At 37.7% G+C, this 22,089-nt stretch overlaps 1 protein-coding gene across 3 annotated transcripts in view; it reads right to left on the bottom strand.

The window, feature by feature from the left end:
- Positions 1-22,089, bottom strand: part of LOC100116027 (MATH and LRR domain-containing protein PFE0570w) — a 370,048-nt gene that overhangs the window by 82,910 nt on the left and 265,049 nt on the right. For all 3 annotated transcript variants that reach the window (XM_031928145.2, XM_031928147.2, XM_031928146.2), the window contains one exon: positions 3,101-3,340. In XM_031928145.2, coding sequence (XP_031784005.1) covers positions 3,101-3,340 — 240 coding nt within the window. The remainder of the gene's footprint in view (positions 1-3,100; positions 3,341-22,089) is intronic.

The raw sequence follows: 22,089 nt of genomic DNA, 5'->3' as shown, positions 1-22,089 counted from the left end.
AGTCAGACTATGCGATACTGTACCATACTCTCTCTCTCTCTCTCTCTCTCTCTCTCTCTCTCTCTCTCTCTCTCTCTCTCTGGATCGCTTTGACAGCTTTTCATTCTACTCCTACTTTCGCACTGCTTTTCTGCCGCTTCTTGCCTTCGGGCCCTCTTTTGTTGTAGATTGTTGCACGCTCTTTTTTGCAACCTTTACGACGACATATAATTCGCTGAAGGTTGCAATTTATTTTCAACATCTTTTCTGCACAAACTTTCTGCACGGCTTCTAACCTCAAAATCTACTCGGCTCGGCTTGGCTTGGTTTCCCGCTCGCACGGCGTCTCTCTCCGCTCCTAATCAACATCGAGGAGACATCTACCGCATCGAGGGAGAACTTCTAAGGCGTCTGCACATTGTTTGAGGTCGGTGCTTTCTCGCTCTTTACACTAACGCTCCATCTAGCCGTAAGAGTTATAACACCGACTCTACCACTCCGTCGATAACTTAACATCACACCACGAATTTCTGCTCTACCGACTGCCAGTAAGTTATCGACGAAAATGAGTGAGAACGGCGTAAAGAGCGGGGAAGTGCCTTTTCGGCAATGCGGCAGCTGTAAACAGCCTATTCAGCACAAGGAGCCGAAAAGGTGTGCTTTTTGCAAGCTCCATTTCCACGTCAAATGTGCGTGCGCGCGTGTGTGTGTGTGTAATCTCATACAATGGGTCCTGTGCAGATTGCAGACACGATTATATATGAAAGGGTATTTATGCTGACTTTTGCGGACTTATGTGGACTGGCGCATAACTCTTTGAGAATGTCCGAACTTCAACCGTGACTTGTGTGGACATATAGAGATATTTGCTTTAGCACAATGGGTGTTGTGCAGACGCTTTTATACATACACCGAATACGTACACATAATACATACACTAATGTTTGCGTGTGTACGTGTGTGTGTGTGTGTGTGTGTGTGTGTGTGTGTGAAAGGTTTTAGCATTATTTACAGTTTATGTATAATACGCTTAAAACTCGCCAACATTTTTATTAATTATTTATTGATTAATTTGATTAATGTTACTTAAATTGCTTGAATAATGAATAATAATCTAAAAAGTAAGTGGAAGAACTCAGAGTGAGTTCCGACAAGGAAATGGATTGAGTGAGTAAAGGGTTCTTTAATTAAAAACACACTATTTCTAAGTGACTCTAGAGAAGAAAAACTTATCCAAAAAGACGCACGCAGAAACGCAAAGACGCGAGGTACCTTTGACGCACGCAGTGAGCTCTCTTACCGCAATATCGCAAAGAAATAAGCTGCAGCTGAAGAAGACGCTGAGCTGGCCTCGCCGTAGTCCGCCGCTGCTTCCGTCCTGATCCCTGAGGTCTGGAAGCCGGGCCTGGGGAGCGAGAAGATGGTCCGCAACCGTGTACCAAGCGCGCCCCGACGTCTCGGGGAGCCAGACGCTTGGCACCAGGGCAACAAGGTATTGCCGCAGCTTGCTCGCCCTGGAAGAAACCACGTCCACAACGTGGGCACCTTCTTAAAGCACACTTAGCCTAACGCCTCGAGGCACACATCCACGTGCACCAGACACACACGCGAACGACGCGATCGCGAAATTTTCGCAAAACGCAAGAACACTAAAGCACGACGAAGTGAACAGTGATTGCTCTTAGAAGAGCAGATCTCAAATTCACTTTACAAAGCAAACGTAGAAAAGCGCAAGGAAGCCACACGTACGAGTCGTTTGGCGGTCCTAACAAGAGTGAGCGCGCAGCGGCGCGAAGTTCAAATACCCGATCCCGCATCTACACTACTTAACTGATTAAAAATGATCTGAGCAAATAATTAATTGCACTAATCGCAGTCTTACTTAAGATTGATATCCATCAGATACTCTAGAGAGTTGTGCTGTCACGTCCTGAGTCGTACTGCAATATTGCAATAAGTCAGCAAACATGAAATTGCTGAGTACGTACGTTAAGTAGATCAGCGAGGTTACAAATACACCCGAAAGCAAGGTACGAGTCAGTCGACATTTTGTTACTCAAACTGGACTCTGATACTGATCTGGGCAGTCGACAGAGCTACCAGTATTTAAGCCGCGAAATCGATCTAATAGCATACAATAAATTATAAGTGAAATTACAATTAAGGAGTTAGCATTTAATAAACATTCTGCATCCGCCTGGACGATTGTTCTTACCGACCTTAGCAGCAGAGCTGGTAGAGAAGAATCAAAGAATCAATTCAAAGTACAACAATAATATATTAGGTCAGTCGTGACTTAACAGAGCAACTTTACTTTGAGTGAAAAATTAAAGAAATTGGAGGCAGTCTAGAACGGTGGTGCCATACCCTGGTATGATGTACGCAATATGACACTACCGTTAGCCACGTGTTTAGGCCACGTTAGCTGTCCCTATATACTAGGTGATCCAAGCAGTCAGGCATGAAGTTAACTTTTATTATTGAATCGCAGACCGAACAGAAAACTGACACTGGGAATCCAACTGAATGAATAAGAAAAAAAAATGAAGCTTTAAACTTGAAATAGAGTTCAGACTGCAGAGCGAACCAAACAAGAGTTGCTGCAAAAGGTCAAGAAGTACCTAGAGAGTGTAAATTTAGTAGCACTATCAGCGGAACATTAGCCCATCTCTGTTTAAAGTAACTTAAGAAAAATTTTAATACTCTTAAAACGCCTTAACAGCGTAAGGGAAAATACGAAGAAAATCAAGGCAAGCTTTAGGCATTATAACATAGCAGTTAAATGAACGCTTTACAATAACTTTCTACATACTACTCTCCAACCTCGAGAGGAGGACAGGATCGTAGTATTTAGATTGGGTGAAAATCCTGGTGTGGCTGAAGGTTAGAGTGCGTTGCAAAACAACAAGAGAAAAAGATGATCTCTTAAAATGTATTTGGCAAGATAATACGGTGTTTAGCAAGTCAGGGAGCGCGACTTATAACTTGGGTAATTCATCTCATCCTCGATAAAAATAGCTCAACCTCGTCCTTGTTGCACTATATAGAATTTTGTATAATTATAATCACATAAAATATACTAGAAAATATTAAGCTACTAGAATATAAAAATGTATTTTACCTCTTCTGAAAAATTTTGACCCGCCATACTCTTTAGATTTCTCATCGTATCATTCTCAGTTTTATTTTGACTCAAAGGTACATCTTGATTTGTAAGAAAATGTTTTTGAACTCTATTGCTACTTACAGTTCGATTACCCATTTTATTAAATGCAAAAATTTTCTCACTTTTTGTTATTAAACTTGGAGGTGGTTTTAAATGAGCCTTTAATTGATCTCTATTAGGAGAACTAGCAATCACCTGTAAAAAAACGTAAAATCATTTAATAAAAAATAATGTTTAGAAATTAATGATAATCTTAGGAGTCTAAGGCCTATTCTTAAATTATGTTTATGTATTATCATGTTATATGATTACATTTTTTACGTTTCTTATTACGTTTCTGTTTCAAGATAGTTAAAGTACTTAAGGCGTACGTTGAAATTAAAGTATTTTTAAAAGTGATACCGTATATTATAATTAGCAATACGTGGAAGATGGTGCTTGTCAACATCAATTTAGTCAATTATGCGTAATTTCGTCAGATCCTAGGAATATTAAATAGGATTGTGGAATTTTAATATGTTGTAGTTTATTATTTCCCGATCGTGTGATACGACGAATTTATGCATCAGCCTCTAACATCACATACATAAAAGATGGGAAAATGTTTCTTATGATCCCAGAAGTTGACAATAAAGACAAATTTAAAATTAATGAAGGTAAGAAAATACAAAGTTTGATGTCATAAATGTTTTTTTTTTTTTTGTACGCCACCTGTAATGAGGAGTGTTATCGTCATGTTATGTATTATTAATTACAGAAAATTCATCGATATCTTCTAGTCTATCGAAGAATCATAAAATGCAGTTTGCTAAGGTATCAGTTAAAAAATGATGTTCTACATGAAATAGAAAATGGCTTAAAGAATAATTTAGTATCGCCGAAGATAGGTAATACGGAAACCGAAACTTACTTGACAACATCGGGTCATCTTGAATACAAATTTTTACAAGATGCCTGGATACAAGGAGTTTATATTTGGGACATGGTTGAGACGCGCATCCAGACGATACCCATAAAGAATGAAAAAAGGGAGCTTATTATATTAAATTAATCAAAAAGATACACAGCGGATGGTATTAAAACATAAGCTATCGCATTATTTAAAAATGCTCTCAATTGTAGATATTTTTTGTTCAATTAGGAAATAAAGATGGGTCAGCAATAAAGTCTTTCTTTAATGATGATGAAGAGGACTTATGGAAGTAATTTAAAACAAAAAACAGACAAAATCCATCGAGCCACATTATATTTATAAGCAACTGGCATGACTTAGCGAAAAGTTAAGGTACTTCAATCTGATAAAAATCATTACACATATCAAGATACAAAACGTAAAGTAATTTTTGTATATATCATATAAAAATATAATTAATCTAGTATGAAAAACATCTTTTATAAGGTAAAATGTTAGCAACTATAAGTGGTCTCCACCCTGGCAGAAAATAACTCAACAGTTCATTATGGTTGGCCAACGAACGTGCTAAAACCGTCACGTTGACCAACAGTTTACTATTGGTAAGCATTTCTATCAGGACATAAATATACGCTAATGAATGTAGTAAAATCAATTAGATATATGTCAAGCATCAAGCATTAAACTTCAGCAGGTGAGATAAGATCAGCTGACTAGTGGTTATCGAAAATAAGGTTACAATTTTCAAAAATATTATTTTAATGCACATTTGCCGACCCGTCGTCTTATAGTCTACAATGTGTACTGACTTAAAACAACTTATTGATTACTAAACGAGCAGTCCCCACACAAATATGTACATTTATCGCCTTTTTAATAAGAACAGTGAAATTCAATAAAAAAATTCATCCATACGCAAAAGTTTGTGGTAAAAAAAGAGTCGTAAAGCCAATATGATTCCAAAAAAAACTTATTATTTTTACAAATTATTAAATTTGGGTTGAGATTTTTTCTTTGCTATAAACTTTCACGGATATATTTAAAGATTTTTACAATAAAGCAAAGCTCCTTTTAGATTATAATAAAAAAATGTTGTAATTTGAATATGATTTAACACCTTAATAATAACAATTAGAATGTTTCATCGATAAACTATAAGACGACGGGACAGCAAGTGTGCATTAAAATAATATTTTTGAAAATTGTAACTTTTTTTTTTAATAACCACTAGTCAGCTGAGTGCTGCAAGGATCCGTCCTGGGACCTCTACTGTTTGCATTATACGTAAACGACATCAGTTTCAGCTTAGATTCCGGTGTATCTTATCTGATCTATGTGGATGACTTGCAAATTTACATTAATGCCACCTTGAGGAGCTCGATTCTTGTTCCGCGAAGATGCGTGCTAATGCCGATAGGATAATAGCCTAGGAAGCCTAGCATTAACACAGCAAAGTCATTTTACATTATTGCCTACTTTGATTTCCACGTTGCACCCCTTTCTGCCAGGGGCGAGGTGACACCCCTAGACATCCCTACCTCCACTACGGAGGCGCTAAGGAACTCATTGCATATAAGCGCTGCATATCTCTGGAACACATTACCCTCAAACATACGCAACACTACTTCTATTACACTCTTTAAACAAAAAACCAGGTAATACTTCTTTAACTTTGAAAACACATAATCATTCCTCATTACTTTTGTATAATCACTTGCCTCATACCACAATTCATTTTGTATCAACCGAGTTTTCTCATTTATCTTTACCACACAATGTCACAATTTTATAACATGAATATTCTTTCTTTCTTATTCTTTTAAAATGTATTTGTACAAGATAATGTACAGTAATAAAAACACAATCTAATCTTCATCTTCAATAAAAACACAATCTAATCTCATCTAATATTGGCAAACGAGAAATAAATATATCTTAAATGTGAAATTGAACTTTGAAGTTACATAAGTATTACTCGATCAAGGATGACGCAACTTTTGTCAATGCTAATCGAAAGAAATCGCACGTCCAAAAGTCCATATTATCAGCTGGAATGATATTCTTGCACTGATCCAGCTGATAATATTTCCTTGTAAGGGTGTTTTTAATAAATGATAATAAAATTAACAAAGATTGGTCAGGCGGGGAAGCGGCTTTTCGATTCCTCTGAATTATGTATTGACGACAGCTTCGTCATTTTTTTCCTGAAGTGGATGAAATTGATCGCTAAAACGTCGAAGGGATTAAGAAGAAAAAGGCTCTGAGTTTTTCACTCCTTCCCTTTAAAGATCTACCTGCCTCGGGTAGACTGATAGAAGCTACCATAGCATTGTTGATAACCACCGAGGGATAGAGTCAACATAGAGGAAGAATCACTTTCTCTATAAACACGCTTAATAATACAATTAATAGTAACGATTGCGATCGTTGCTCGAACGAAAGACAGTTTTAATATAGCATAGATAACCTTATATAATTCTGTTCCAAAACCCAACTAAGAAGACCTTTTCACGTTCATGTATACACACTACACTGACACACTTATATACTTACACACAAACAAGCTGTTGATCACAGGTCAACCGCGATTTTGGCTCACTTGGCTCTGAGACGCGAAAGCAATAACATCGCACAAACCTACATACGACAATACACATTCTACATTGCCAATACACATTCTCTCACATTGTGCCACACATATTCTCTCACAATACACATTCTACAGTGCCAACTAAGTGAGCCAACTAAGCCAATTAAGTTATAAATAAATTCAAGTATATTGCAGTGAAGTGCTACCAAGTTTATTTTTACTCATCCCCCTCCTCTACCACGCAACTCTCTCGCAACATTTCTGGTCCTTCGAGCCGGATAATAGCATCCACCTGCGTCACGGCAAATCTTGAGTGAACGAAACTGGAGGAGCACTCAACTACAAATCATAGTAATTAAAATTCGTGCAGCTCAACGTGCAGAATCTTCATGTGGTAAAGTCATCAATTTCAACGTACGCAATTAAATTACGCTACCATAGGTGCAGACTATAAGCCAAGAACTTTGATTCCTCGAGCCATAGAAGGATTCACCTAGACTCGTCGAACTATTGTGTGAAGGTTAAGCCGTTCGAGTTTGTTTACATCCCGTCGATCGAGGCTTCATTACAACCGTTGCTAACCCGCAACTCTGCTATAACAAAACTCGACCGCGGATCGCACCCAGCATGGAAACAATATTTTCAAGCCTGAACATATAGCTGGTCGCGTCTCGAATCTCTCGCAACGCTGTTGCTCTCTCTCTCTCTCTCTCTCTCTCTCTCTCTCTCTCTCTCTCTCTCTCTCTCTCGCTCGCTCTCCTACTTCGGAGCAGCACCTACATTCCCGCTGTACGGAATCTCTGTTAACGTTTGGCAACCCTGTTAGCCGACAATACGCGTCTATTTTCGTCGCACCTAACTGAGCAACCGTCGACACCTTCAAAAAAAAAAAAAAAAACAAACCTGCAACGATGGATGAACTGATCGCAAGACAAGCAAAGGAAGCAGATCTTATGACTCGCGCTTATCTTAATCTCACTAAGAAAAGTCAGCAATCTTCCAAAGGGGCAATTCAATCAAGAATGAGCATGCTGGACGCTAAATGGAATACCCTTCAAGAAAGACATGAACAGATTTTAGCGATCAAGACTGCTGCAGACGAAAGCAAGACGTACTTCAAGGAGGAATTCTTCGATAATTTTGAAGAAATCTACATTGATCAGAGGGCAAAGTTCTTGGATGCTCTAGCCGCACTAGAAGAGCGAGCAGCACCAGGAACGGAGACCGACGCACACCCCGAGCGAAAGCATGCCATCCGTAGTTGCCCCCGATCAGCCTCCCGCAATTCTCAGGCAAGTACTCAGACTGGTCTTCTTTCAAGGACATGTTTACTGCGTTCATGAAGCGTGATACCGACCTTCAAGATGTTGAACGGCTATACTATTTAAAAAGTTGCCTATCGGGAGAAGCAGCTGACCTTCTAAAAAACGTTTCCGTAACAGACGATAATTATAATCGTGCTTGGTCTCGACTTAAAGACCACTACGAAAATAAGAGAGCCCGCATTAACCTATGTATCAATTCGCTTTTAGAAATTGCCGCAGTTTCACGTGAGTCATACAAGGCGCTGAAGACGCTCCGAGATGCAACAGCAGAGGCCATTGAGATGCTACAAACTCTTGGACGGCCCGTCGAGCACATGGACGATTTCCTCGTCAATTTGACCGTTCGACGCTTCGACACGATCATTCGGCGGGACTGGGAGCTTGCCCTTGGTGATACCAAAACTCCGACCACTTGGAAGGAAGTGGACACCTTCTTGAAATCTCGCATTCAAGCACTCGAAATGTCGCTGCCGCAGCAACCTGCGTTATCGACCGCCGGCCAAACTTCACAAAAGAAAGTCTCTACTGTATCGACAAAGAAATCTAACGCATCTGGACTATCGGTGCACACTATTGCACAGCGTCCTCGTCGGTGCTCCTATTGTCAAGGAGACCATTCTATTACCGCATGCAACCAATTCCGAGCCTGTTCCGTCGATAATCGCCATGCCTTCGTTTCAGAAAAGCAGCTCTGCCTAAACTGCCTAGGGACACGGCACCGTCTCTCTGACTGCAAATCAACAGGAACATGTTTCACCTGTCAACAGCGCCACCACTCCTTGCTCCACTGGCCTTCGCACCAGTCAAGCCAGACTACGTCTCCGGCACAGAGCTTACCGCCGAATGGGCCCTCAAGGAATCCAGGCTCGCAGCAACAAGGATCTAACGTAACAGTGCATGTCGCAGATACATCACCGCAGCCCCGATCCATCTTGCTCGCTACAGCAAGAGTTTCCGTGACCTCGGAACGGAATCGTACCACACATGCTCGAGCACTTGTGGATCCCTGCTCTGAAGCTACGTTTATCTCCGAGTCTCTTGCTCAACGCATACACGCACTTCGGCAGTCTGCCTGCGTGCCCGTTACCGGCGTAGGAGCCGTACCCAGTTACACAGTGAAATCAAGGACCGCGATTAACATTTCTTCTCGCTTCTCAGGCAAGGCCCGCTGGGAAGTGAAGGCACTCATCTTTCCTCATCTTACTGCATATGTACCACCTCCAAAGCTGACGCATGATGTAGGAAACTTTCTAGACGGACTCGCTCTTGCTGATCCTGAGATCAACTCAGCCGATCCCATAGATATAATTATCGGTGCGGATGTGTACGCACTCATCATACAGGAAGGTCTATGCAAAGACCCCCAGCGAGCACTTGTTGCCCAAGCGACTGGATTGGGATGGATCCTTACTGCTTCACTACCTACTATATCGATTGTTGACTCAAGAGCGCTGTCCAGCTTAACTTGCACTATTGATGAGGACTTCTCCAGACTTATCACTCGTTTCTGGGAACAAGAGCAGGCTGAATCAGTCAAGCCCACCCCTCTAACGCAGGACGAGCGTGAGTGTGAAGAACATTTCGCTAAAACGCATAAAAGGAACACTGATGGACGGTACGTCCTCCGACTGCCCTTCAGGCCCAATCGTATCTACTTAGGAAACTCCAGGCCAGCTGCGCTCGCTGCACTTCATCGATTGGAACAGCGGCTTAAGAGATGCCCCTCTGTCAATGAAAAATACAATGAATTCATGGAAGGATACATCTCTCGCGGCCACATGAAAGAAAAGTCGACACTTGCTTCAAGCTCTAACGAAGAACCTTCCTTTATACTACCTCATCATGGTGTATTCAAGACGCACGGAGATACGAGCAAACTTCGCGTCGTTTTGAATGGCTTAGTAAAACTGCCAAAAGGACTGCCAATCAATGACTGTTTGCATCCTGGCCCAAAGTTGCAACTTGACATTTTCGACGTTCTGTTGCGTTGGAGAAGCTTTCGATACTGCTTCTCGGGCGACATTGAAAAAATGTTTCGCCAAATCCTCATTGACGAGCGCGACCAGGCCTTTCAACAGATCCTATGGGGTCATGAGGAAGTTATGATCTACCATCTCTGTACAGTCACGTATGGCCTCGCTCCATCTCCATATCAAGCCATCCGTACGCTGCTCCAGCTCGCTATCGATGAGGGTGCCAAATTTCCCCGAGCGGCAGCCATTCTACAGAAGCACATTTATGTGGATGACATCTTGGCTGGTGCAAACACCCTCGAAGAAGCGCTTGAACTTAAATCAGAGTTAGTTGATTTACTCAAGGCGGGCGGCTTCCCTCTCAGCAAATGGATTGCGAACCACGCGGAGATTTTGTCCAATGTGCCCGAGGATCAACTCGCAAAGACTCAGCATCTTTCTTGGCACCAGGCGGAGGCAATTTCTATGCTTGGCGTTGCCTGGAAGCCGTATCCGGACGCCTTCTGCTTTCAATTCAACCTTACGGCACCCAAAACGAATATCACGAAAAGAGCGGCTCTATCTATCATTGCGCAACTGTATGATCCATTGGGATGGATCACGCCAGTCTCTGTGTCATTCAAAATCTTCATGCAGTCTCTGTGACACGCTGGCCTCGACTGGGATCAACACTTACCTGCATCCTTGAAGCGACGCTGGGACACTCTCATAGAAGGTCTATACGAACTTCAACAGTTCTCGGTTCCCCGCTGGCTCGGATTATCCAATGACACAAAATTCGCCGAACTGCATGGGTTCTTCGACGCTTCGGAGCGTGCATGCGCTGCATGTGTGTACCTGCGAACAGTTGACAAGACAGGGAATACGACCTCAATTCTCTTGACGTCAAAATCAAAGGTCGCACCCCTCCAACAGATATCACTACCACGGTTAGAGCTGTGTGGAGCGGTACTGCTCGCGCAGCTAATTTTCCGAGTCCGTCAAACTTTATCTCTCAACCAAGCAAGCTGTCACTGCTGGTCGGACTCAAACATAGCTCTAGCTTGGATTCGGGAACATCCTACGGCGTGGAAAACTTACGTGGCCAACAGGGTGTCAGAAATTCAGATCACCCTCCCGCAAGTTTCATGGCATCACGTCGCCGGTACTGACAACCCGGCCGACTTGCCATCACGAGGCGTCTCAGGTGCTGATTTAGTTGACTCGAGTAGTGCAGGTGACCGTGAAGAAGAAGACCTGCAAGATGAGTTGCCCGAGCGAAGAAACGTCGTGTGCCACGCAACATGTGCACCACCATCTAATGGTTCGTTAGACCCATTGTATATAACAAGATTCAGCAGATTGTCCACGCTCTTACGAGCCGTCGGTCGCTGGCTTTGCGCCCTACAGCGAGCACGATCTCGACTATCACTCGAGCACAGAAGAGATCAAGAAGACGCGCGACCAGGTCTACCGACCCCTGCTCTGCTTCAACGCACGCTTCAGGCAGTTATTTTCTGGGTGCAGTGCCTCCACTTTAGGGAGGAACTTCAACACTTCTCCAATCACAATTCTTGGCCACGCAAAAGCGCAATGATCCGCCTCAATCCCATACTTGACGAACAAGGATTTATTCGAGTTGGAGGACGGCTGCGGCACTCGCTGCTTCACCCGGACGAAAAATATCCACTAATATTACCCCAACGCTCGCATCTCACTCACCTTTTAATTGCAGATGCTCATGAAAGGACACTACACGGAGGCACACAGCTTACACTCAATTACCTGCGGCAACGCGTCTGGATTCTACGAGGACGTCAGCAGGTCAAGTCATACATCTCCCGATGCCTGCGATGCTGGCGTCAACGAGCACAACCCTCTACGCAACTCATGGGTAACTTGCCCCGTAAGCGTGTACAACGTTACCGCCCATTCCTTCACTCTGGTGTTGATTTCGCGGGACCAATAAATCTCCGACTATCCAAGGGACGAGGAACTAAGTCATTTAAAGGCTACATATGTGTATTTGTATGCCTGTCAACCCGAGCTGTTCACCTTGAGGCTGTCTCAGGCTATTCATCAAACGAATTTCTCGCAGCCTACAAGCGTTTCTCCGCCAGACGAGGAATATGTGCTTCGCTCACAAGTGATTGTGGTCTCCATTTTGTCGGAGCCAGCAAGGAACTCAAGATTTTGTTTCAACGAGCAAGCACGCACTGGAGAGAAATTGCTAACCTCTTGGCCAATGACGGGACTGAGTGGCGCTTCAATCCACCCGGAGCTCTCCATTTTGGTGGAATCTGGGAGGCAGCCGTAAAATCCACCAAGTTTCATTTGAAACGGGTCATTGGAGAAACGCCCTTAACCTTCGAAGAGATGACGACTTTGCTCGCTCTTATCGAGGCAACCTTGAACTCACGACCATTGCAAGCAATAACCGACGACCCGGAAGACTTAGCCGCCTTAACTCCGGGACACTTTTTGATCGGTGAACCTCTTGTAACCATCCCTGAACCGTCCACGCTCGACCTCTCCGCTTCGCGACTGAGCCGCTGGCAGATGCTTCGCAACATGCATGAGCACTTTTGGAGTCGGTGGTCAGAAGAATACCTTCACACTCTACAGCAGCGGTCAAAATGGCGCACTGAGAAGACCCAAATCAGAGTGGGTGAACTCTGTTTGCTGCGCAATGAGCAATATCCACCTTGCAAGTGGCCATTGGGCCGTATTGTTAAAGTCTATCCCGGACCCGATGGTTTGGTTCGAGTCGTGGACGTTAAAACAGCAACCTCATGCTACAACCGGCCAATTTCGAAGATCAGCGTTTTGCCACTTGAAGATGATGATTCCCCAGTAACTGGCGAAGGCGGGCGGGATGTTCCAAAACCCAACTAAGAAGACCTTTTCACGTTCATGTATACACACTACACTGACACACTTATATACTTACACACAAACAAGCTGTTGGTCACAGGTCAACCGCGATTTTGGCTCACTTGGCTCTGAGACGCGAAAGCAATAACATCGCACAAACCTACATACGACAATACACATTCTACAGTGCCAACATTGAATTAAGTTATAAATAAATTTAAGTATATTGCAGTGAAGTGCTACCAAGTTTATTTTTACTCATCCCCCTCCTCTACCACGCAACTCTCTAGCAACAAATTCTAAGATATTTCCATTAGGTAATTTTATTTTAATCTTGTTTTCAACTTATGTCTCTAAACCGGCTTCTCTATTTTTGTTTTAGCATCTAACAAAACATTTGACTTTGTTGCCTAACTATTTAAAAATAAGACTAGAGTTAGTCAGGTGCTCGGTTGCACCTGAATCTAACACAAAATTTTCGAACTGACTATTTTTTGCAATAGAATTCGATTCAGCTAGCAAACTATGCATAAAGTCAAATTGACCACACATGCCTTAGGGTTTGCTTAGGTGTAAGAGACCTCCTTTTCTTATGATCAGGGCTCCTTGTACGAACGGTCCCGCCGTGGAGACCTAAACTCCTTCCTCGAGCTTGTCCTGGACGGTAAGCGTTCCCTGCGGTCTCTACTCCTATTTCCCAATGTTTCCTTTCGCTTCTTGAGCTTTGAGCAGTTGACAGCAATGTGCCCAAATTTATTGCAGTTGCAGCATTTCATAGATATGTGCTAGCAATCTGCTCTGCGATGATCCGCGCTGCCACACCACTAACACCATTGACCATTTATTCGAATAACTTGAGGGCCTTTTTCGAAAAGAGCGTCAAATCTAACTCCAAAACTTGCAAAGGCAAGTGCATTTTTATGTAGTATAATATTATTTAAAAAGTGTTAACTTTCGTCAGTATTTCAAGAAAATTTTTTTTAATTCTGAATTCGGGAAATTTTTTTTTATGGTTCTGATCATTCTGTGGCTATATTATAGCCATTTTTCGATTTTTGAAAAAATATTTTTGCTTTTTTTGATGATATGATTGATACGATATATTCAATAATAGTGTATCTAAATAAGCATAAAATCGTCTACTTTTTCCTACAAGATTTTCTAGATTGAACGTTTCGTTCAATTTTTATGATAAAAAAGGCGATTTTTAAAAAAAATGTAATATCTCCAAAACTAAATCGTCGAACGTTTTGAAAAATTTTATGACAATAAAAACCGATTATATTTATTTGCTGTAAAAATGTTAAACCATTTTGATGACTAGTTTTTAAGCTAAAAATCGAAAACTAAAAAAATGCGTTTTCTATGTCGTGCGATTACGGGAGTAAAAAAGCTTTAAGTTGAAATTTTGGGAAAATATCGATCTTTTGATCACCTTTATGAATGCTTTTTGCAGCTTATAAAACCGTTTAGTTTAAAAGATATCAGGATTCAAAGTCTTTGTCTCTCACCCTGTATAACTGAAAATTACTATTTCCGTTAAACGTTATAACTCGCTAACTTAAGTTCAGAATGTCTTAAAACAATTCATGATTTTATGAGATTATGAGGATCCTATGGTATTTAAAATATTGAGGTTTAAATTTTTCCATGAAAATTATATGATTGTGTATTGTGATGGGTGCTCTTTATGTAAAATAATTAAGATTGAAAGTATTTTAAAAATCATTAATATACTGTATATTTAAACAATATTTTATCTATTTGAACTATAAATTTTGTTAGAGGAAGCTACGTACCAAAGAATTGGCAGCGTTTTTTTTTTAGTTATTATTATAATCTTATTACTTTTTAATTTTCTTTAGAGCTATAAATGTATCTACCTAATCAAGTGAGCAACGTTAAGAGCGAGGTGACCCTGTTAGTGTGTATTATTAGGACTGAAGTATTAGGAAAGAGCTTCAATTTGAGGGCTGCTGAGTTAAAAATAGTTGATTGTGTCAAATGTTGTCTAGGCTTAAAAATGACAGAAAATCGTCTATTTTTTGATTTTTCACAAATATTAGCGATTTTTCCTATTTTTAAAATCCTTATAACTTTTGATCAGAGCAGTCAATTTTAACCATCTGGGGCTCAAATTAAAGCTCTTTTCTTCTACTTTAGTTTTGAAAATTTGCATTAACATTTTGGTTTTACGATTAGCTATATATTAGGAAACGAAAAAGGTCGAAAAAGCAGCCATGGTTGATGGACCAGCCATAGCTGATCGTAAACTTGAAATGTTAATCTAAAAAACTGAAAAAAATAGCTTTAATTTAAGCCCTGGATGGTTGAAATCGACCACTCGGATCAAAAGTTACCAAAAGTTATAAGGATTTCAAAAATAAGAAAAATCGCTGATTTTCGTATAAAATCGAGAAATAGGCGATTTTCTGCTATTTTCAAGCCTAGACAATATTTGACCGAGGTAACAATTTTTAACCAACCAGCCTCCAAATTAATTTTTTTTCTGATATTTGGATCCTATTAATACACATTTTCTTAACACGTGCATAAAAAAGACCCGTTTCCATGCATCTATAGTGCAGAATAGCTATTCTCTCCCGCTACTCAAAAACACTCAAAACAAATTAAATTTTTGAAAAATTTTGGAAAGAGAGTGGCTTACGACTTAAAATGCGCAAGTAATCAACAACTAACTTATTAAGACCGATAAATGATGATTCAAACATATCATGCATGATTTAACAACACTGCTAACGAAATACTAACTACAGCTTAGTCGATGTCCTTAAGGGTAGCCTTCCTAGGCTGCCTCTTGTCGCTCCAACCCTTCGCAGACACTTACGACGATTCGTTGAGGAGCGGTGGCTTTGAATGTCCTCGATGAAGTGCTCGGCACCACCGTGAACATTTCAATAATAAGTTTAGAACAACAGTTGTAAACAGTGTTTAAAAAAAAAGATTCCCTAAGTCCCAGACATCCATCTCTTCAAAATCATAAAAGCCTTCTGCAGCTAGTCGATCATTGCTGTCTCGATCTATTTTTCTTAATACCTGCTTAACCTGCAATCATGATATTAAAATGTACAGTATGGAAAATGCATAATTTTAAACAAGATTGCAAAATCGTATAAATATTTTACTTACGCAAACACGATCATAACGGTTCCAAAGGTAACCGTTGTTTCACCATTATGCCACGATGCTTTGATTGATTGATTAATTCGATATCTGAAAACCTTTTACACTGCAAGACACAATTTTTATTGGTTACGAATTTTAAATTAAAAGATCTGTAGAATATATATATATATATATATATATATATATATATATATATATATATATGAATATAAGTATAATATAAGTCCTGCTACAAGGATAGTAGTATTAATAAAAATGCTAGAGTTATTGTTTTTATAAATAATAACTTAGTTCAAAACATGAAAATTGTTCGACAGGATAGGATTAAGATTTTAAATACGCGAATTAAATTAAATGATAGTAATAATATTAAAATCTCCGCTATGTATATGTAGGTCGAATGGAATACCTAAGAGTAAGTTTATATTAGATTCAAATTAATATTTCATAAAAAAGATTAATATTAAAAATCATTTAGTAATGAGAGATTTTAATATTTATATTTTAGAATGCGATTATGTAAGTCAAGAATTTCTGTGCAATTTCTTTGAAAAGGGATATATATATATATATATTTATATATATACCAAGTTCTGTTGGTATCACAAGGCCGCCTGTAAGAATGTCCAAAAGATCCTGCATTAATAATATTTTCATGAAAAATAATAACCTAAATACAGTAAGTTACAAACTTAAGTTATTAATAACTGACTATTACTCTATATCTATTGCACTCAATAAAACGAAAATTAAAGATAACAAACCAACAACATACTTAAATTATAAAAAATTAGTAAACATTGCAGAAAACAGAAACTAGAATAAAATGATGTCGATGCAGGAGCCCAAGTCAGCTACAGATAATGTGTTATCTGAAATTAAACAATGTATGTATTAAGTTATCAAAATCAAAACCAAGTAAATGTAAACATAGCGGTAGAATAAGTTGGGTCATTAATGCTATTATAAAATTATGCAAAACCAAATAATTTTTTTATAACTTATGGTAAATGGATATTAATAATGAACCCCTAAAATATAAATTCAAAACGTATACCAAAACTTCAGACAAGATTATTAAAGATGCCAAATTTAGATACGATAAATGCCTAATTAAAGAAATGCTAACAATCAAAAGAAACTATGGGAAATCATAAACAGTAAACAAAGATCCAATGATCATGCTATAAGTTATATAAAGATCTATAATAATAAAATCAGAGACAAAGTAGAGATAGCGGCAAATATAAAGAAATTTTTCTGTGAGATAAGCCGTAAATTGAGTGATGATATTGTAAAACCTTATAATGCCGAACTCAAACTGCCTGAGACGAATGCAAATTCTATTTAAAAACTATAATCAATAATTTGAAATTTAAAGTAATTTTGAACTATATTTCGGAACTATTAACACATATTTTCAATTTGTTTATCGAGTGCAATGTGGCCTTATTCGCACAAACAAGCCAAAGTAATTCCGATTTACAAATTTGGTGAAAAACACAGCATAACTAATTATCGACCAATCTTCCTAATATCAATTATCGCTAAGATTTTTGAAAGAATCATCTATAATAGAATATATTGTCGCTCTGTACGAAGACTAGCACAGTTTAAATTTTCAAACGAAAACTAGCACAACTCACGATTTGCCGCAAAGAGTAGCTCAGTTCAGAAATGCCGTCAGGACTAGCACAACTCGCGACTTTATATTATTTAAAATGTGAATATTCTACGTTTTTATTGGGTTATTTTGTTAATTAAGTTCATGAAAACCTTGGACAAAGACAGACAAACATCAAAGTTTTAAAAGGTTTCGTAAATTTTAGATTTCTAAAAAGAGTGAATAATTTAAAAAAATGTTTGTAAAAAATTGTTGTATTTGTGCAAACAATTTTAAATTCGATAACTATTTATAGAAATTGGTTGTTTAAGGTTTGAGTTGTGCTAGTCTAGCGTGCGTCAAATGAGTTGTGCTACTTATGACGGGAAATTTAAACAGTGCTACTCTTCGTAGGGAGTGATTTAGATCTAGCGAAAGCCTATAATACGATTGATAACCACATATTACTGGAAAAATTGTATTGTATTGGGATTAGAGGCCAGGCAATGGATCTACCTGGTACTGTCCTGGGGCCACTGCTCCTTATCCTGTATATCAATGATATCTAGGGAGAGATCCTACATGAGGCAATTATGTCATATGCTGACGATACGACAATAGTCTCGTCGGGGAAAAATTGGAAAGATGTTCAAAATAACATGAACAATTACCTAGGAGTTATATCTAAGTGAATAACACTAAATAAATTATCATTGAATGTTCATAAAACAGTGTGTATGACTTTCAGCAGTTATTACGTTGATAGTGTACGAGCGCAAACAAATATTAAAATAAGAGACAAGACAATTAACAGGGTCGAAAGCGTTAAATATTTAGAGATTGCCATCGATTGCAATTTAAAATAGAACAAACACATTCAATACATAGTTAAAAAGACAAAATACCTGGTATATACATTTTATAAAATTGCAAAAACAATGACAGTCGAAACTCTGTGTATGATTTACTTTTATTCTTTCATAGCATAATATATTATAGCATCGCAGGTTGGGAAGGAGCATATCGAAACAACGTAGATATTCTACAGAACTTACAAAAGAAAAATACTAAAAATAGTAATTATAAACAATTTTGTAGTTCAAGACAATCCCCTTAACAAAAACTTTTTTTGAAGTATTCAGACTACACTAAGATGACCTTAAATCTCAATTTCTTACATCGGATAGTGTAACTAGGAACAAAAGTATTCATTATACGCAAAAACAAGAACAGAATTAGTAATAAGAGTAGTCTTAAGAAAGCCATAGTAATGTTCAATGCGCTTTTATATGAATTGAAAACTGTAAATATAGAAAAACATGTGCAAATGAATGAGATTAAATACTAATTAAACTTAACGATTAGTAAAAATATTGATATGCTGTATACATAATATACATTATTAAAAAGTTATATAGATTATAATATTACTGAAAGTGATCTCACTAACATATAGTAGTAAATAGTATTTTGTTAAAAATGATATAAGAAAATTGTATAAATTTGTTTTTTTAGTTTGTAAGAATTTAGTGTATAAGTATTTAAATTTTTGAAGTGAATACTTCTATAGGCTCGCTAGGTACACATTCTGACCGAGGAGTGAATTAAGAAAAAAGCGATCGCCAGGAGAAAAGAAACTTCCTCTCTCTCCCCTCCACCGCTTTTCTTATCTTTCCGCTGGCTTTCAGGCCACTCAGCTCTCGGATAGATCACTACTTGTATACACTGAAGTATAATGACAGGAGCTTAGTACAAATGACCACGAAATGCCACTGATTTTAGCAGACGATTTTAATGTTAATTTTGCTGACACAAGTGCACAGCTATCGGTTACATTCCTCGAGGATAAAATTCAATTAGAAATGAATAATGATGCGCAACAATCGACGACTAAGTATAGCACAATAATAAACGCAGTATTTTCAAGATTTTTATATTAAATCGATTCTTAAACATTTATATCAGTGGCTCCTTTTATTTTAATATTGGAATTAATACGCAAGACATACGAATCAGAGTGAAATACTGCGCTTATATAGTGCATCATAAACTATTTTTAAATCATTACGTACTAGACACAGTAGATATCCAAATATGATAAGGGTATTTGCCATAGCTATTGTCAACTTATAGACTAATTTTAAAATATTTTTTTTATCTTAGAATATGTGTTGTGTACATGTGGACAGCGTACTCTGACGTGGTGCGGCGCGTTGGAGAAAAGTGTTTAGTGCAAGAGAGAGAGAGAGAGAGAGAGAGAGAGATTTTTAAAATATTTTGAAATTTAATGAGAAAAAAAATTAATATTAAATCTCACAACTTTTTTAATACAAATTTTTTAAAAATTTGTTGGCAACTTCGTAAATATTGCAATTTTATTAATTTTAACCAAAATAACTATTTGTTTACATCCAAAAAAATTGGATTTTTTCATGTGGGAAAGATCTGAAATGTACTAGTCTTCGCGGCAAATCTGAACCGTACTAGTCTTCTTGGCAAATTTGAACCGTATTACTCTTCGTAGGGACCGACGAAATGTAGTATCACTAAAAGAGTGACCAATTTTGTCTGAAGTTAACCCATTAACGTCCAAAACAGAGAAATCGTAACTCTGTTTTCAACCGTAAATCTATCACATATTCCACGAATATATTCAAAGCAAACATACTTTTTCTGAAGTATTTTTTTCTCTACTTTCCATTTCTGGTATCAGAATTGCGTATTTTTCACTCAACAATCCAATATGGCGACGTTTAAAAGAAAAAATGCAAAATTTCGATACTTTTTTTTTTAATCCAATTTCTTGTTGTGTTAACGTTGAGGACGGAACTTTATTTTTCAACTATGAGTGCATAAATGAGTTGTACTTTAAATTCAGTTTGGTCCCGAATCCAGAAATTCAATATGGCGGCTAGAAAATGGCGCCTGAAGCGCAAAATTTTGCCCAAACTTTCACGAATTTTTTTCTCGAATATAATGCATTCGACGAAAAAATCAATAAGAATAAAAAGTGCTTAGAATCAATCAAGGAATATGTCTAAATTTTTTCACTGAGTTTTGAGCAACTTTTTTATTTTTGCCAATTGGCAATTTATGACAAATTGGAAAAATTCATCGAATCGTCTCGAAAAAATTCAGATATACTTCTTGGTCAATTCTAAGTACTTTTTATTCTCTAACTTTTTCTTCCAATTGCAATTTTTTAAGGTTTTTGATTTTTTACTCAAAAACAAAGTTGCTCAAAACTCAGTGAAAAAATTTAGACATATTCCTTGATTGATTCTAAGCACTTTTTATTCTTATTGATTTTTTCGTCGAATGCATTATATTCGAGAAAAAAATTCGTGAAAGTTTGGGCAAAATTTTGCGCTTCAGGCGCCATTTTCTAGCCGCCATATTGAATTTCTGGATTCGGGACCAAACTGAATTTAAAGTACAACTCATTTATGCACTCATAGTTGAAAAATAAAGTTCCGTCCTCAACGTTAACAAAACAAGAAATTGGATTAAAAAAAAAAAGTATCGAAATTTTGCATTTTTTCTTTTAAACGTCGCCATATTGGATTTTTGAGTGAAAAATACGCAATTCTGATACCAGAAATGGAAAGTAGAGAAAAAAATACTTCAGAAAAAGTATGTTTGCTTTGAATATATTCGTGGAATATGTGATAGATTTACGGTTGAAAACAGAGTTACGATTTCTCTGTTTTGGACGTTAATGGGTTAATACAAAACCGAAGAAAAGGTGCTACTTCTTTTAAAAGTTTGTGAACTTATGATCATATTATTAAACTATAACACTTTATTAAACTTACAAAGAAGCAACACTAGTATTTATAATATTTTTGAAGAGGCCTGTCAAATAATGTTGCTCTTTCAATTACGTAAATTTTTCGCTTAGTTCATATTAGCAGAAAACATACAAGGAAATACAATTTGAGTTTACCAGAACCTGATAATATTATTGTTAATGATGATATGTATTCCGAAAATATAATGCAAAGCGCCACTATTTTCAAACAAATGGTAAATCAATCAAATAAAGATCAACACTATTTTCACAGGACTTCGTATCAGCAAAACTAACATTTATTTTATTGATGGTCCTAGAGGTTCAGGAAAAACTTTCTTATACAAAACTTTAATTCAATATTGTATTGTATTAAACAAACAAGCCTAATCAATGGCTTGAACTGGTATTGCTTTTATATTATTACCAAACGGAATGACAAGTCGTAGAACTTTAAGATTTCCTTCGAATTTGGTTAATGTGAATACTGCTTTTTTTAAACTAGAATCAGATAAAAAAAATTAAGGTTAGCTGATTTAATTATTTGGGAAGAATTTATGATTCCGAAAATAACGTATGTATACTATAATAAACTACCCTTTGGAGAAAAATTAATAGTATTAGGAGCTGATTTTAGAAAAATTCTTCTAGTAATGAAACATGGTTATAGAAATTCTATCGTTAAGAAAACAATTAAATAATCCAAATTATGGCCTCTTTTCAAAGTTTTAAAATTAAAAGAAATATTCG

This window comes from Nasonia vitripennis (genome assembly GCF_009193385.2).
Source record: "Nasonia vitripennis strain AsymCx chromosome 4 unlocalized genomic scaffold, Nvit_psr_1.1 chr4_random0003, whole genome shotgun sequence".
In the NCBI taxonomy this organism is placed as follows: Eukaryota; Metazoa; Arthropoda; class Insecta; order Hymenoptera; family Pteromalidae; genus Nasonia; species Nasonia vitripennis.
This window is presented reverse-complemented; position numbering and strand designations above follow the sequence as displayed.